Source organism: Vombatus ursinus, unplaced genomic scaffold (genome assembly GCF_900497805.2).
Source record: "Vombatus ursinus unplaced genomic scaffold, bare-nosed wombat genome assembly UNPS02014841.1, whole genome shotgun sequence".
In the NCBI taxonomy this organism is placed as follows: Eukaryota; Metazoa; Chordata; class Mammalia; order Diprotodontia; family Vombatidae; genus Vombatus; species Vombatus ursinus.
The window spans coordinates 3,506,700-3,524,874 of record NW_020954619.1 but is presented as its reverse complement, the minus strand read 5'-3'; the positions used below and the strand labels follow the sequence as shown (position 1 = coordinate 3,524,874).

The 18,175-nt window shown below is 36.2% G+C and overlaps 1 protein-coding gene across 3 annotated transcripts in view; it reads right to left on the bottom strand.

Annotated features, from left to right (window-relative positions):
- Positions 1–18,175, bottom strand: part of RALGAPA2 (Ral GTPase activating protein catalytic alpha subunit 2) — a 407,209-nt gene that overhangs the window by 248,016 nt on the left and 141,018 nt on the right. For all 3 annotated transcript variants that reach the window (XR_003567134.1, XM_027840277.1, XM_027840278.1), the window contains exons 21-23: positions 10,060–10,253; positions 9,379–9,477; positions 8,957–9,112 (exon numbers count right to left, since the gene is read on the bottom strand). Coding sequence is in view for 2 of the 3 variants with exons in the window: in XM_027840277.1 (XP_027696078.1) it covers positions 8,957–9,112; positions 9,379–9,477; positions 10,060–10,253 (449 nt within the window). In the remaining variant the exon portion in view is untranslated. The remainder of the gene's footprint in view (positions 1–8,956; positions 9,113–9,378; positions 9,478–10,059; positions 10,254–18,175) is intronic.

The following is an 18,175-nucleotide window of genomic DNA, read 5'->3' as shown; positions in this document are numbered from 1 at the left end:
TATCCATATACACACAGCTAGTAAGAATAAGATGTTAGACCTGAATCCAGGTCTTCCTGTCTCCAATTCCAGCATTCTATCCACTATGTCAGGCTGCCTTTCATATAAACATCAAGTGTATTTATTTCTCTGTGTAAAATTGAACTAATGCAACTATACATTTGTTTGTATTCAGAAACAAGAGAAGAAAAGGTAAATTAATGTTAAGAAATAATGAAAATGAAATGTACTATATGTACATAGTTAAGGTTTTATATTATGGGTATGTAATAGGACTTTATAATTGTCAGAAGACTAATCCAAATCACTGTAGTTAAGTCCTATCTTACTTAAAAAACAAACAAAAAACCACCTATAGAAGATAAGATGATACATTATTAACATCCAAGGAAGATAAGCTATCCCTGTAATGGAAATGAATGATAGGCTCAAATTGTCTCAAAGTTCTGCACGCAAATTACCAATTGTAACTTTTCGGTAATGTAGGCTTTGCATTTAAAAGAGAATTTTACTTTGATGCCTTAAGAAAAAAATTATATTAAGACAAAATCTGTAAGTCATTGTTAAAGAATAGTTTACTTATTTTAAGCAAAGAAAACGTTCCAGTCTTTGACATATTCTTAGAAACATGAAAATAAAATTCCTTTCTCCAACTGTCCTTTTTCATTTCACACATATTGATCTTTCCATATGTTTTAAATAGAGATGAAATTAATAGGAACTGTTCTTAATAAATTCGAATCAAGGCTCCTTTCATGTTAAGATACTTTTGCGCAACCAGAGGTGGAAGCTCTGGCAGAGCATTAGTGGAGAAACTCTCTTTGAGGGAAGCATGGAAGGCTTCAAAGATTAGAAAACCCTTCTGAGGTGGGAAAACGACCGAGGGAAGAAGTTTGGAGGTTGTGAGAGGACAAAGAATGCTTCCTATAATATCAGGACCAGGATAAAAGGAAAGTAAGAGGAAAGGAGTAAAGCTAAGAACTTAAAATCTGAGCTAAAAAGAACTTTAGACGCTTGTTGAAACTGTATGTCAACCACCACAACAATGTATGTAAGACTGCTGTTGAACACAAAGGGATCATCTCAGTAAAAATCTCTAGAAATTCAGAATCCCCAGATCAATAAGATCTTTCATCAATTCTGTCACTTCCCCTTCTTCCTTGATTACTTGATAGAAGACTTAAGTTCAAATTTGACATCAGAAACTTATTAGCTGTGTGGCAGTAGACAAGTCAAATGTAAATGTAAATGTAAAACTATCTCAAATAGTTGTTGTATGGATCAAAAGAAATACATGTAAAGTACTCCACACAGTGCCTGGCACATTGCAGAAACTTAATAAATATTTGTTATCCTCTTTCCCCCCCCTCTAGTTCCCAAGAATGATAAGAGTGAATGAAAGCTTTTTAATTTTCCCTTTCCTCTTCAAAAATTAAAAAAAAATATATTTTCAGTAACTTTGTGAAACCATAAATACAATAGACTTCAAAGTAGTGTACCTGATAAGGTAATCTTGTTAGTTAAATGTAAAATTTTATACACTAATAAGTAGCCCTACCCAAAAAAATTATTCAAAATAAACAAATCAATATTCTTTTAAAAGTACCAGGCTCTGTGCTTAATGCCCAGGATACAAAAATGAAACAACTCCTACCCTTTGGGAGATTACATTTGATTTTACACAAATGTATGTATTCTATACACATTAACATAAATATAAAACATACACAAAGTAAATATAAGATTTTTTCAGGGTGGAGGAACTAGCAGCTAGAGAGATCAGGAAAAAGGTCTCAAGAAAAAGTGGTGCTTGAGTTAAATTTTGATGGAAACTTGAGATTATAAAGGGCAAAGGTGAAGACATTCCAAGGATAGGGGACAGGTGGCACAAATGCACAGACACAAGAAAGAGCCACTTTGGCTGAATCTTAGATTGAGTCAAGGGGAGTAATAGGAAATAAATCTAGAAAAGTAGGCTGGATACTGATTATGAAGGGTTTTAAATGCCAAACAGAGGAGTGAGTATTTGATCCTACAGGCAACAAAGAACCATTGAAGATTTACAACAACAAAACTAAAAAAAGTTGTTCCCTACTATTATATTACAGATAGTGCAACCTACCCATTGTTCTTTGCAAAGATATTGGTCTTCAGTACTTTTGTACATTAGATATGAGTTGTTTATTTATTTTAGCCAACCTATTTATTGTATCTATGCAATAGTAAACTACGTGAAAAAGTTGTGCTAGACAGGGCAATTTATATAACTCTGCCATTTTTTACAAACAAATATTTTGTGAAACTAAAAAAATTACACTACTGTCATGAGTTGTTTTTTTTTAAAAGCACCATTTCATTTTTTTAAGGCCATCAAATTTATATTTTTGAGCTTTCATACTCATCTCATGATCTATTACTATTATTTCAATTGCCCTTTGCTGGACAGCTTGTTAACTCTTGCAAGTTTCCTGTTTTTATCATAAATGCCACTTTGTAAAGATACAATGGATGATAACACTTGAGGTATTCTGGGTCTTTCAGTAATTCTTCAGCTATGATTTTTAAATAATCAAAATGTTAGTGAAAATGGCTAAAAATAGGCAGTCAAGTGTGCCACCCAGTGGAGGAAATCAGAAATTCAACTTAGGAATAAGGTAATTTTAACCTGTAATGGAAGAACGATAAACATTACATTTTAAATGTTTTATTTTGAGTTACTCAGCCCACTTAAAAGTACAGGAATTTTTAGTAACAAAAATCTCCTTATATAGACAAATTCTAAGTTTCTTCCCATTTTAACTGATATTTCTGGTGTCAGAGTCCATAAAAATGTAAACTTTTAGACAACTCTTTTCTAGATTGTCACTCATTTAGAACCAGTCTCTACTGAGGCAATCTATTCTAACTCCCTCACTTCTATGGATAAGGAAAATGAGGCCCAGGAATGTCAAAGTCAGAGATAGTAAGCATCAAAGGCAGAATTTCAGCCCAGGTCTTTTGACTCCAAAGCCAATACACTTTTAGTTGTACATCCTGACATCAAGGAGAAAAGGGATGCATTTAAAGGCTACTAAATGCAACAACCTTTTGCTACAGGAAAAATAGGAATTAACTATCTATTATGGCAAGAATGACATTTGCCCCAAGAAAATCAAAGTGAATGACTAATGGGAGGCGGTGTAGAATAGCGGGAAAATAGTGCTGAATTTTAGTCAGAGAACTTGGTTTAAATTCCTTTGTAAACTTTGGAAAGTCACTTAAAATTCTCTAAATCTGTGTCCTCTGTAAAATGAGAATGCTAGAATTAATGACTACTAAGGTCCCTCCTAGTTCCAAATCAATTTTTCTATTTCCTCTTATTTTATTTGTATGTATGTATACATTATATATGTGTATATATATATACACACACATACATACATATATACACACATATAGCATACTATACATGTAGTATAAACATACCATATGTATATTCAGAAATACATTTGTTTTTTAAAAAGCTACCATGACCTATTAAGAGATTCAGAACAAAAGTTAAACTAAGTGATACAAAACGTGCTGCTTTAATGAGAATTTGGTCTTTTTATTAGAAGAAATTCTACTCTTCCAGCAAAAGACTAAAATTTATCCTCTATACCCTTTCCAGAAAAATTACATTTATGATCCTTACAGTAATTATGTGGTTGTTAATCAGAACTTAACAAAGTATATAATGAGATTTACTAACATTGAAGGGAAAAAAAGTCAATTATATTAAATACAAAAAAAGGCTTCCACATTCTAAAGCTTCAAACAATAGGCCTATTGAAGTTTATAATTCTCTTATTTTGTCTAGAAACAAACATGAAAGAATGAATTACTGGTAGCACTGACTTGCCATTTAAAAAAAATATATACATATTTGACAATGAAAGGTAAAAGATTACACATCCCTTATATAACTAGGAAAATTAATTATTATAAAATCTAAACCTCTTTTCTTTCTGCAAAATGAAGTGATGGCATGCTACAAAATGAAGTGATGGCATGCTAGGTGGCACAGTGGTTAAAGCAACTGGAGTCAGGAAGACCCAAGTTCAGATTCAGCCTCAGATACTTAACTAGCTATGTGACTCTGAGCAAATCATTAATTTCTATGTACCTCAGTTTCCTTATCTGTAAAATGGAGATAATAATAGCACATACCTCTCAGAGAAAATGAGATAATATTTGTAAAGTACTTTCCAAACCTTAAAATGCTATATAAATGCTACTACTATTATTATTAAATACTATTTCTATGTTTTCAAATACTAGAGAATATAATCTAACAGGTCATAAGTTTTTTTGAGAAATGATATATACATTTGAAAGCATGTTTTATTAAAATCATAAAAAGAAAATAGTTCTCTCATTTGAATAGATCTGAAGAATAACTTTAGATTAATGAGTGAATTTAGATTTATAATAACTACCCTTAACATTGTTCCTCATCCTCACTATGACCTCCAATCCCTCTACTTCTCAGTTTTTTCACAAACCAGCAACCTTGAATTAGCTACATTCTCCTCCCTTTTATATCTTGGTCCCTAAGTAAACTAGTTCATCTCATCACTATACTCTACATTCCAGGCATGGGGGACAGCCGGAGCTGAGAAAGGAAGTGTCTTATTTGTGGACAGGAGACCACTGTTACTGGATCAAAGAGAACATGTTGGGGAGTAAGGTATAAGAAGAATGGAAAGGTAGGAGAGGACTAGGTTATGAAAGGCTTTGAATGCCAAAGAGAGCATTCTGTAGTTGCTCTTGGAGGCAACAGGAAGTCACTGGAGTTTACTCAGTAGGGGGTATCTCCAACAGTACTTCATTAATCAATTCATTATCCTACTCAAGACTGCCTATTCCAAACCTTGACATCACTCATAAAGTCTCCTGCAGCACTCATATCCCCTATTTCTCATGTGAGGACCTTGCCTCATACTAAAAAAAGTAGAGGCCATTCACCAAGAGCTCAGTCTTCTCTTCCTTCTCAACTGAAATCACTCAGATGTCTTCTGCCCTCTGTCCCCTTTTCAATTAATTGCCAGTGAAAAGGCACAAAATCAGGAGATGGACTCCCCTGTGGGAAAAACAATAAGAAGGTTGATGTTGCTGGACCAGAGATTCCAGATCAGCAAACAGGAATCATTTTATCTCCTTTTTTAAAAAATGGAATAGGATCATTTGCATGTGTAGAGAATTTAGAATTAGCAAGATGAGCCACCTCTTCCTGTGAGACAAGGTTCGTGAAGGAGGAGACGGTGGGGAAAGTGTCTGCATGATGTAAGATGAGGAAGAGTACAGAGGGAACTCTTAGCAAATGGCCTCAATTTTTTTAGCAAGATAAGAAGCTAGGTCTTCAGCAGTGAGAGGGTGGGGACAGAGAAGCAATGGAAGGAATTAAAGCCATCTAAATTTGTCCATCAGTTCATTTAACTTGGAAAAGCAGACATGTTGGACCCAGAAACGAATGAGGAATTACCTAATATAGGCTGGGCTTGGTGGTACACCCCTATAGTCCCTACTGCTAGGAAGGAGGCTGAGGCTGGTGGAACTGTTTAAGCTTGGGAGTTCTGAGCTGCAGTAGGATTACAGTAGACCCCACTAAGTCAAGATGGTAAGCAGCTGAGATTGTACAGAGTAGGTTAAAGTTTCTGTGTCAATAAGTATTGGGATCAAGGTAGCCAGTGACCTCTGTACTTCCAGCCTGGGCAAAATTGGGAGATGCAGTCTCCCCCCTTCCCTTTAATCACATAGTGCTTTCATTGACCTCAAGAAAAAGTCATCTTTTAAATAGCAATATTTTTCTTGTGTTATTACAGGGCTGAAAATCACGGGATACTCCAATATCTGAAGAATAAAAACTGCAAGTCACCTAAAAAAGCCATGGAGAGGCATCTGGTAGACATAAAAAGGCTATAGCATATTGCCAATGATTTTCACACAGGAAACAAAATAAAAGATAATATTATCATAGATATAAAGAGCTGACAAGGATAATAATTATAAATGTTAGAAGCGTTTGTCTTAGAAAGAAAGCTCCCTAATACTCTTTTGGTGGAGTTGAGTCAAATCAATAAGCATTTATTAAAAATTTAATTATTTAAAAAAATTTGTTAAGCACCTAATAGGCAAGAGGCGTTGTGCAAAGTGCTAAAGACATAAAGTCAAAAAACAGAACATGCACTCAAGGAGATCACAGTCTAAAGGGTAAGAAACCATGGAAACAATTGTGTACAAAAAAGGTAGAAACAAAAAAATGTGAGAAAATGTTAGAGGAAAGACACTACCATTAAAGGGATTGAGAAAGGCTTCTTGCAGGAGGTGGGTTTTTAGCTAGGACCTGAAGGAAATAAGGAAAGTCAGTAGATGAAAATGGGGGGGGAGAGAATTCTCAGTATGGTACAGAGGCCATGAAAATGCCTTGAGTGAGGAGATGGAGAGTCTTGTGTAAGTAATACCATCTTCTTTTCTTGAGTCCCTTGCCCCTACCTCATGTGCAGCCCTGGATTACTCCTACAATTCACTACTTTTGCTCCTATTTCTATTGTTGTTGCTGCTGCTGCTGCTGCTGTTTAGTCATTTCAGTAGTGCTGAGTCGTTGTGACCCCTTTGGGAGATTTCTTGGCAAAGACACTGAAGGGGTTTGCCATGTCCTTCTCCAGTTCATTTTACAGAGGAGGAAAGTGAGGCAAACAGGGTTAAGTGATTTGCCCAGGGTCACACAGCACAGATGGTAAGTGTATGAGACCAGATCTGAACTTAGGAAAATGAGTCTTCCTGACTTTAGGCCCAGCACTCTATACACTTTACCACCTATGTGCTGCTTAAGAAAACTGGAGTTTTTGTTTTGTTACATAAGCTCAACAGAGATCTCACAAGAAAGGGCAATCCTTTTACATTTCCCTAATCATTTCAGTATCCCACTCAACGAAGGCTTTTGAAAACCTTTTTCATTTTTCCTGGATCGTTCCGTGGCTTCTCTGTCCCCACCCTTTCACAGCTGAAGATCTAGCTCCTTATCTTACTGAAAAAAATTGAGGCCATTTGCTAAGAGTTTCCTCTATACTCTTCCTCATCTTACATCATGCAGACACTTTCCTCACTGTCTCCTTCATGAACCGTGTCTCACAGAAAGAGGTGGCTCGTCTTGCTATTCTAAATTCTCTGCATGTACAAATGATCCTATTCCATCCTGGGTTCTCCAGAAGATTGCCACCTCTGTTATCCTTGATCTGTCACTAATCTTCAGTTTTTTAAATCGGTTCACCAAGGGGTCAAAACGGGAAAGGAAGGAGAATGTAGCCAGCCATATTCTAAGAAAGAACTGAGGTTTGAAGGGAGTGGAGATCACAGTGAGGAAGAAGAACAGGGTTAGGATTTGCAGGGGTGCTTCTGTTACATTTGTTTACTGAAATACTTCTGCATTTTTTTGGAGTGATTTCTAATTTCTTTATATTCTTTATATTTAAATATATTGTATATGCTTTATATTTTAAAAATGGCAATGGTAAATGGGATTTTAGTTCACATTGTTTGAAAAATTCTATAGTAAAATATGGCCTTTTTTAAATATCAACATTAGACTAATTCTCAAACCTAGGGGTTAGACCAGATGACCTTTAAGGTCCCCCTTTCCACCTCTATAACAATGATCAGTTCAATAGACACTAAGAGTTCCAAATTCAGGATCCTATGGAGCTGTCAATTTTGTACCTATACTTCATGTAGAAAAACTGCTTTCAACAAGTATAGAGATATTGAAATCTCTGGGCATACTGTATTAATAAGAAAATCCTGGTAAAGTACTTCCAGTTTATTTACAAATGTAGATTCATTTATCTAAAAGAATGCTAAAGTAAAATTTTAAATAAATACAAAAATCATGAGAGGGCACCTCAAATGGTATTCCCTCTAATCTATTTAATTAAGACAATCAATCAACAGATACATATTAACTAACTGCTACAAGATAGACACTGTGCTAAGTGCTGCAGATGAAAAGAAAAAGCATAGTGGTAGCTAACAGGTTTTCCTTGCACCACCTGTTTCTCTATAAGCCTTCATTATGTTTTAGCTGTGCAATTTTGGAATATGCAAATTGACACAACCATGTCTTTCATGACCACTGGAAACTCAGTAGAGAAGGGACTTTGGACAGTTGCTGGTGTCATGTTCTCTTGCTCTCACCTTGTGAGAAGTCCTCTGGAGAAGGGAGAATGTAGCCAGTTGCCACACTTTCCCTTGCCCACCCTCCAAAATCAATAATTATAAGAATTTGGGGAAATCACAAATAGGTTCCCATAAGAAAAAACTGAGGCCTTAGTTTTACAAGTGTGGATACTTTCCAAAGACAGCATATTCTTCTGAAGTAACTTCTTATCAACTTTATTAGAATTATGATGGCCATTTCAATGGACTATCAGTCATTAAAACATGAAATATTGTCAAATGTCCTAGATTACAGACACAACCTTCTCTTTCTCTAAAAACCATCTCAAAAGCCTATTCTACATCAAGAAGAGAAATGTTCCTACAACTACAAATTTCATACACTATCCTGACAGGATTTAAATAAGACGTATAGGCCTACTTTTAAGGATTACTCTAATTCTGATATTTAAAAAGGCCATATTTTACTATATAATTTTTCAAATAATGTGAACTAAAAACTAGTTTATCATTGCCATTTTTTAAATATAAAGAATAAATAAAATAAATTAGAAGTCACTCCAAAAAAATACAGAAATATTCGGGAAACAAATGTAACAGAAGTACCCTTTGAAACCCATGTTCTGTCTTTTAAAAAAATCATTCAAATCTTCCTTCTGCATTTCCAATTCTTAAATTATTTTCATCCAAACTATCATGTTTCTTAAGACTGATATGCATTTGAAATGACAATTATGAATAAATTAGGGAACAAAGAACATACCTGATCTTCACTAGTTAAGCCAATGTGCATAACAAGATAAAAATGCACTAGGAAATCAGAGTTTGGCAAAACATCTTGGCGTCTGGTCATCATAGCACAGATTAGCCTGTATGCTTGTAGTTTACCTTCTTTATATTCATTTGGCAATGTAACAGCCTGAAAAAAACAAGTAATTTTTACGATTGCCCAATTCAGTACTTCAATATTGCAATAAAATTCTATACATTGACAGTGAATCTTAATATCCTATACTAATTTCTTTATACTAACAACTTATATAGTTTGCTGGAATTTTTTTCTATCACTTTTTCCTCTGTTGTAGGGAAGACAGGAGGGAAGGGTTACATTGGGATGTAGGTGATGTAAAAAACAAAAATCATAAATAATTTTTAAAATTTAAGGCGAAAAACTCATTAATTTACCTTAAATAGCCATGATGCAAACATTCGGAGTGGTGGGATCAAGACAGGAGGAGATGGAGAAGTCTGGTTATCCAAACTTATTGCTAGGTTATCCCGTATCTAAACAGAAAGAACAGTTATTAGAGGGCTTATTATATAGTGCCATAAAAATATATTACAAGACAGAAAAATGTTTGCTCAAAAGTCTTACCTGATTTTTATAAGGATAAACAAGAAAATACATTCTATAAATATTTTTTCTAGCTTTTTCCCCAATAATAACCTCCGAGAATTATATCTTTGTCTTTACATAAGTGGACTGGCACTAACATAAAGAAATGAAATCATTTTCAACTCAATTTTAATTCACTATTTTTGGATACTTACAAAAGAATGAATGAATCCGTATTTGGTAGCTGGTCTATTATAAAAGTCACACAAATTACTTATGAATTTCAACATGCTCCTACCTAAATTCTATCAGGTCATTTCTTAAGAAAACAAAATAAAAATAAAACCATTATATAAGAAAAATTCTCATGTTTTAAGACTGAAATTTATATTTAATTTTTATTTGGTTTTCACAATAAGCACAAAATATACTCAAACTTCTAAGTTATATCCTGAATAGAGCAAACTGCAACATTTTAATAGTAAATAAATTGTACTATATTAGAGAAAAAGTAAAATCAAAAAGAATACCTTTGCTAGCTTATACCAGAGTTCATAGAGATAGCCAAAAACTTTGGCATGGATTTTGGGTGACTGGATATTATTAACATCTCCAAGGATTCCCAAGATTCTTCTCCATAGCACAGCAGCAGAATCTGGATGCCAACCTATGAGATTTCCACCAGCAATTATACTGCAGTCATCAGCAAGGCATTCACTGCTATCTGTAGAATTTAAAAAAAAAAAAAAACAAAAAAACACCACACATAATTTTAATCATATAATTTATATTCCATTTTTATTATGGTCCTCCAGGAATAACTACCTTCATATTCTGAATTTCACAGACACTGAATAAAAGGTATTCAGCTTCTCTTAAAAATATGGAATGCCTGAGAATGTAGAAATGCTAGAAAGTAAGATAAATGAGGAAAGGTTAAAGTGTCAGTGATCACTCAAGTTATATAAGGTTAAGGATTAAGTTGTCAAATTGCAGAATTTGAGAGTTGACAGGGAACTAGGTAGCCAGCTAATGCAAGCAAGCTAGACAATAATATGCCTAACAAGTGGCTGTCCAAGCTGCTTAAAACCATTCAAGGACAGGGAGCCCACTGCTTCTCGAGGCAGCCCTATGGGTGGGGTAAGAATGATTTTGTGTCAGTCTAAATTTGCTTCTTTGTCCTTCCACCTGCTGCTCTTGCTTCTGCCCTCTGGCACTAAATGGAACAGGAGGTAGATTTTCTTATAGACCGGCACTGTGTTAACAAGCACTTTTACAAATATGATTTCATTTGTTCCTCACAACAACCTTGCAAGGTAGGTGCTATTATTATTCCCATTTTAGAGTTGAGGAAAGTCAGTTTTCCTGAAATAGTTGAGTTACAAGCCTAATCCCTGGTCACCACGACAATCCTTCAAATTCTTGAAGCAGCTATTTTGTTCACTCTAGGTATTTTCTTCTCCACACTAAGAATCTCTAGTTCCTTCAACTGATTTTCACGTGACAAGGTCTGAAGGCCCTTCCCTGTCTAGCTTATCAGCATCCTTTATCTGTGGCACTCAGAACTGAACACAATGATCAACATAATACAGATCAGATGAGATGTGATCCAAGAAAAATATGCCAACTTTATCCACGTCATTGATAAAAAATATTAAACAGCATGGGGCCGATCACAGATTCTTGGGGTACTCCTCTAGAAAATTCCTACTTCATTGACACTGAACCAGTAACCGTTATGCCTTAAATCTGGCCATCTAACCAGTTCTGAATTTTATTACTGTCTAGTCCATATTTCTCCATCTTCTCCACAAGAAGCAAATTAGATCCTTGATCGAAAGCTTTTCTAAAATCTAAATAAACTATGTTCCTAGCTTCCCTCCCTCCCCATCAACTGGTTTAGTAATCCTGTCAGAAAAAAAAATGTTTGTCTATGATGAGCTATTATTGATTAAAGCCATGGTACCTGAAAAAGGTGAAGGAAAGGACTCAATGAAGAGAATGAGAAGTAAGAGGAAGATAAGGAAACAAGAGGGAAAAGTTATTTGCTAACACAAGATAAGAGGTGACTAAAGAAAGGTAAAAAAAGTTGGATATATTTAACAGTTTGTTGAAGAGAGTGACAATTTTAAAATTGGTTTCTCCAAAGGAACTACTGGAGAGAAAGACAAGGACTGGTTTAATTTCCACTCAGTTCCTCAATGTACTCTCCTCCCATGTGCTATTCCTCCACCTCATCTCTGCTACGCAGAAAAATGGTCTTGATCTTGCCAGCACCCACAAATGTACACCTCCACGTTCAAGAATTCTGAAATCCCCTTATCCAGTCATTATCTATTGGCTTTCCACCTCTCCCTCTGCTTTCCTTTACCTAACTCTATACTTCCTCTGCCCCATGACCTCCAATCCCTTGATCCCTCAATTCTCTCCCAGGCCATCTCTCCTACACTAGACACTCTCCCCTCTTCTTCCTAAACCTGACTCCTTGATGAACCAATTCAAGTGTACACTGTACTCCTCTCTTGAATCCCTAGCCCTCTAATCATATTGGTGATTATACCCAGACAAGTTTCAGATTTAGATCACTCCCACCATCATTTTTGCGCCTATACATGCACTCCTGAACAAAGGTGTAGAAAAATCACACAACTGGGTCTGCTACAAATTTGTTATACAACTTCAACTGGGCTCTTATTGATGCTAGGCAATTCTACTATACATCTTTTATCAAGTCACTATCCTACTCTCCACAAGGGCTCTTAAAAACTTTTTCATCCTTTTTCAAACCTTTCATGGCTCCTCTTCTCCCATTCTCTCAGCAGAGAACTTTGTCTGATATTTTCAGAAAAAACTGAGGCCATTAGCCATGAACTCTCTCTTCTCCCCTCTTTCTCATCTCCTATCACTGAGATACTTTCTATCACTTTCTTCTTTTTCATCCCTATTTCACCTGATGAAATGACCTCACTCCTTACCACTTTTTACCTCTGCTTGTTCAAGTGATCCCATTCAATTTAGTCTCATCCAATAGATTGCCCCCTCTCTGTCATTTCCACTTTTTCACTAATTTTCAATTTCTCTCTGCCTCATTGCCTACTTCCTACAAACACGCCTTTGACTCCCCATCCTGAAAAAACCCTCACTTGATCCTTCCATCCCCACTATCATCCTATTTCTTTTCTGCCCTTTGGAGACAAACTTCTCAAAAGGGCTATCTACAACAGGTGCCTCCACTTTTTCTCCTCTCATTCTCTTCTCAACTCTTTACAATTTGGCTCCTGACTTTATCATTCCACTGAAATTGCTCTCTCCAAAATGATTAATGAACTCCTAATTGCCAAATCCAATGGATTTTTTTCTATCCTCATTCTCCTTGGCCTCTCTGTGGCTTCTGACACTATTAATCACTTTCTCCTCCTTGATCCTCTCTTCCCTCTAGGTTTTTGGGACATCATTATTTCTTGGTTTTCTTTCTACCTATCTGACCTCTCCTTCTCTGTCTCCTTTGCTGGGTCCTGCTGCAGATAATGCCTTCTAACTCTAGGTGTCCCTCAGGGTTCTTTCCTGGCCTCTCTCCTCTTCTCCCTCTATACTACTTCATTTGGTGATCTCATTAGCTCTCATGGATTTAATTACCATCTTTATGTAGATGGTACTTGAATCTAGCTTTCCTGCCTAATCTGTCTCCTGACCTCTAATCTCACATCTCCAACTGCCTTTTAGATACCTCGACATCTAGTAGATATCTTAAAGTCAATATGTACAAAATAGAACTCACTAATCTTACCCCCTAAACCTTCTTCACCTCCTACCTTCCCTATTACTATAAGGGGCAATGCCATCCTCCTAGTTCCTCAGGTTTGCTACCAAGAGGTCATCCTGGATTCCTCATTATCTCTCACCCCCTCATATCCAAGCTATTGGCAAGACCTACTAATTTCACCTTCGCAATATCTCTCAAATATATCCCCTTGTCTACTCTGACACTGCCAAGACTCTAATGTAGGCCTCCATCACCTCATACCTGGATTATTACAGTACCTTGCTGGTGGGTCTGCCTGCCTCCAGTCTCTCCCCACTCCAATCAATTCTCTATTCAACCACCAAAGTGATTTCCTAACACGCAGGTCTGATAATGTGACTCTACTCCAGTGGCTCCCTATCACCTCCAGGAGTAAATATAAAATGCCCTGTTTCGCATTCAAAATCCTTCATAACCTAGGCCCCTCCCACTTTTCCAGTCTTCTTATACCTTACTCCCCAACACATGCTCATAGAGCCAGTAATACTGACCTTCTGGCTGCTTCACAAACAATATCCTCCATTTCTTGGCTGCAGGCATTTCCTCTGGCTACCCCCCAAGCCTGGAGTACTCTCCCTCCTTTACTCCAACTACTGACCTTGCTAGCTTCCTTTCAAATCTCAAATCTCAATAAGAAGACTTACCTCTCTGAATTACAGTGCATTCTCTTTTTTTAATTATTTCTTACTTATGCTGGAAATAGCTTGCTTTGTATATATTTGTTTGCATGTTGTCTCCCCCATTAGACTACAAGTTCTTGGAGGGCAAGGACTGTCTTTTGCATATTTTTGTACCTCTAGTGCTTAGCACAGTGCCAGGCTCACAGTAGTTACTTAATAAATATTTACTGAATTGAATTTTTATTAAGTATGGAAAGCAAGGTAAATTGGGCAGTCACTAATGTTGTGTGCAATGTCTGTATTTCTGTCAGAGCTACACAAATGTGATATATACTTCTCCCTCCTAGAAGAGAATGTAAAGGTAGTAACAACAACAAAAAAACAGCTAAAATTTACATAGCTAAGATTTGCAAAATGATTCATATATTATCTCAATCGATCTTTACAATGGCCCTATGAGGCAGGTGATATTACTAGTTTTATCTTACAGATAAAGAAAGTGACACTGAAAGTGACTTGCCCAGGATCACACACTAAGGGTAAATGGATTTAAACCAGGTCTCACTGATTCCCAAGTCCAATGCTTTATCAACTATGCCAGGAATACAGAATAACAGTCTCTCTCTCTACAATTTATTATGGAGAACAAAATGAAGGAATGAATAAATGAAAAAGTATTAAGTGTTCACTATTGCTAAAGTTATAAAAAGAGGTCTCATTTTTATTCAAGGATCAACAAACTACGCATGGGCTGGAGGTCCATGAGATAAGAATGATCTTTACATTTTTAATTGAAAGTTTTATTGTATTTTAAAATGCAAAAATTACAGCTTCCTGTAGCAGTTTCGTATCCTCCCAGAGATGATAATATGGATTTAAAAGTATTGCTAGAGAGGCATTATTCAACAAGAAGAAGAGATGAAAAGTGCTAGTTGGTGATTCTCTGCAGAAGGGTACTGGCACAACCATTTGTTAACCTAATAACAACAATAAAGAGTTCTGCTTTCTTCTGTGTATATATCTAGGAAGCCTCAGTATCATAACCACTGCCTATTAAAGGCATGGGATTCAGAAGAGAAAGGAAAATTTGGAAAGTGACTAAGAGGATGTTATTTGAGAATGGGATTTAGATTTCTGGACTGTGGCCTAAAATACAGGAATGACAGGCTCCAATGCTAGGAATGGAATATGCCTAACAAACACTGGTGAGGAACACACAAATACAATTTTGCAAATCTGACTTAAAATCAAAAAGAAAGTCAAAGACGCCTATGTCCATCCCCAAGATAACTGCCATAGAGTATAGCTACAATATCAGAAGAAGTAGAGTAGTATATATACTTACAAACTCAGAGGAGACAAAATTCAAGAAAAGTAATTAAACCACCAGATGTCTACATACTAATGTATGAAGTATGGATTAACAAGCAAGAATTAGAATTCTTAATTCTAGAAGGCAAATTTAGTCCTGTGGTTTTACTGAGAATGGGTGGTATGAGACTGATTACTGGAATATAGCACTAGACAGGATTAACTTATACATATTAAAACAACAACAACAACAACAACAACTTATGTTGTATAAAATGCCCTATACCCATGGACCCGGACTTCTGAAAAGAGTAGGGTGGGGAGAACATCTGAAATCCCTTTTCTACCATCATCAAATAATTTCGAAACATTCGCTTTAAATTGTTCTGCGGTTGCTGTTCTTTCCATTTACACTATTGTAGTTACAGTGTATATTGTTTTCTGGGTTCTGTACCTGATTTTTCATCAGTTCTTGCAATCCTTTCTTATAACATAGTAATATATTTCATTCATATACCATAATTCATTAAGCCATTCTCCAATTGATGGGTATCTACTTTGTTTCCATTTCTGTGGTACACAAAAAATATATGCCATAAATATATTAATCTATATGGTGCCTTTCTTTTTGTCAATGACCTCCCAGGTGTTTATGCCTAGGTTGGGTGAATTCACAGGTGCATACAATAAAGTACTACCATGTCTTTTTTTCCACAACCACATTGATTATTCCTATCTTTTATCATCTTTGCCAATTTCCTAGGTCTGAGATGAAACCTCAGGATTATTTTGAATGGAAATACTCATTATTTTGTAGCATTTTTTTTCCACATAGTAGTAATAAATAAGTTAATAGCTTATAATTCTTCTTCTGAGAGTTGTTTGTTCATATCTACTGACCACTCATCTACTGAGGAATAGCTTTTGGTCTTTTGTACCTGTTAGTTATCTGTATGTGTTAGATACCAAACCCCAAGAAATTTGACACAAAGATTTTTTCCTAATAAATAACTTCCCTTCTTATCCCATATGCATCAACTGTATTCATGCAAAAGCTTTTCAATTTCATATAACCAACATTTTTTGTAATTACCTCCATCCCTATTTGGATAAGAATTTATCCCCTAGCCATAGATGTAAAGGTACATAACCTGCTTCTGTTCTAATTTTTTTTATGGTAAGGAGCTTTGTGCCTGTCCTGATCCAGGCCACCTGCCTGTGGCCTTTGTCTTCACCCCAGGGTGGGCTTCTCCAATGTTCTTGAGGCCCTTTCCAGATCAGACCCACATCTAACTGCTTCCCCAACTCCTGCTTCTTGTCTGGACTTGTGCCTGCTATGAAGTGGGCCTTTGGAGCCTCGCAGAACGCAATGCTAATACCTGCCACAAGGATGGGATGCTAGGGAGGGCCTTGAACAACAGTCTGATCATCTGCCTCCCTCAAGGCACCTCTCACTAGCTCCTGAGAATCTTCCAGAATTCATTCCTCAATGGTTGGCACAATCCCACTCTCTCATATTATCCCCATCTCAGTAATTCTCAGTAATCCCCACCCAAAAGCTTAAAAATTACAATACAGTTTCTTACATGGATGAGACCTCAATTTAATGTGATCTTGGGAAATTTTTCCAAAACATTTTTAATATTTTAAAATGTTATTTTTCCCAAAATAACTCAGAACATGGCATAAATAGTAGCATGGTTGCTGACATTTTCTACATATATTGTTCCTCTGTGAAACATTAAATTAAAAAGCAGATTGTTTCAGAGAACTAATAAACCCATGTTAAAAGACCAAATGTTAAAATTTTTAATTTTTAATAAGCATCCTAATCTAATGGCTGTCCTTAGAGTATTGAATACTAAAGGTGTACTTTTCATTTTTATTAATAAGACCACCTTTTGTCTGTATAACTTTTTTTACAGGTTTCAAAGTGTCTTCATATGCATTCTGTCTTTCACTGGCTGTCCACCTGTCCTGGAAAACCCTCTCTACTCATCTCTGCCTCCCAGTTTTCTTGGTTTCCTTCAAGTCTCAACTAAAATCCCACCTTCTAGAGGAAGCCTTTCTCAATCATTCTTAATTCTAGGGCCTTGGCTCCACTGATTATTTCCTATTTATCCTGTCTATAGTTTGTATCTAGCTATTTTCATGTGGTCTTCTTCATTAGATTGCGAGCTTCTTGAGGACAAGAACTTTTTCCTTTCTTTGTATCCATAGCACTTAGAGTACCTCAAACATAGTTGGCACTTAATAAATGTTTACTGACTGACAACTATCTTATGTGGCAAGCAAAGTGAGTGTATGGTGGGGGGGGTGCAAGGGGGTAGGGCAGGAAGAGAGAGGGGTGGGAGGGAGAGGGAGAGAGCGAGAGAGTGCTCAGGTTATATTTATATAGGGAGCTTCTAGAGTTTAAAGCAGTGGCAGTGTAGTGAGAGGGGTGATGATAATTGATCAGAGAGGAGACAGAGCTGTTCAATTCTTATTTTCCTTCGGCATTACCTTCAGACTGGAACATGTACAATGTTAATAGTTAACAGGGTTTTGATAGCCCAAATAAGTAAGACGGTAATAAGAGATCACCAAGCTATCCTTGACCAATTCAAGTCATCAATCCCAGATAAACAATATCTTCAAGGACTGAAATGACTCCAATGTTTAGAACAGGTGAACAGTGGGAGTAATCCAGCTTTGGAGTTTAAGGTATGAATGGTGACAAGAGAAGAGGACAATATATGACAGTGTGGACAGTGGAGGTGAACTGGTAAAGTGAAACTAGACCAAGGACAATGGACTGAAAAAAATACTCAATGCTAGAGCAACTAGAGGTTAAGATGAGGACAAGGAAGAAGTTCAGAAGAGGTATGACCAGACAGAAACAAGTCAGAGTTAAGGAGATAGGTATGAGATTAC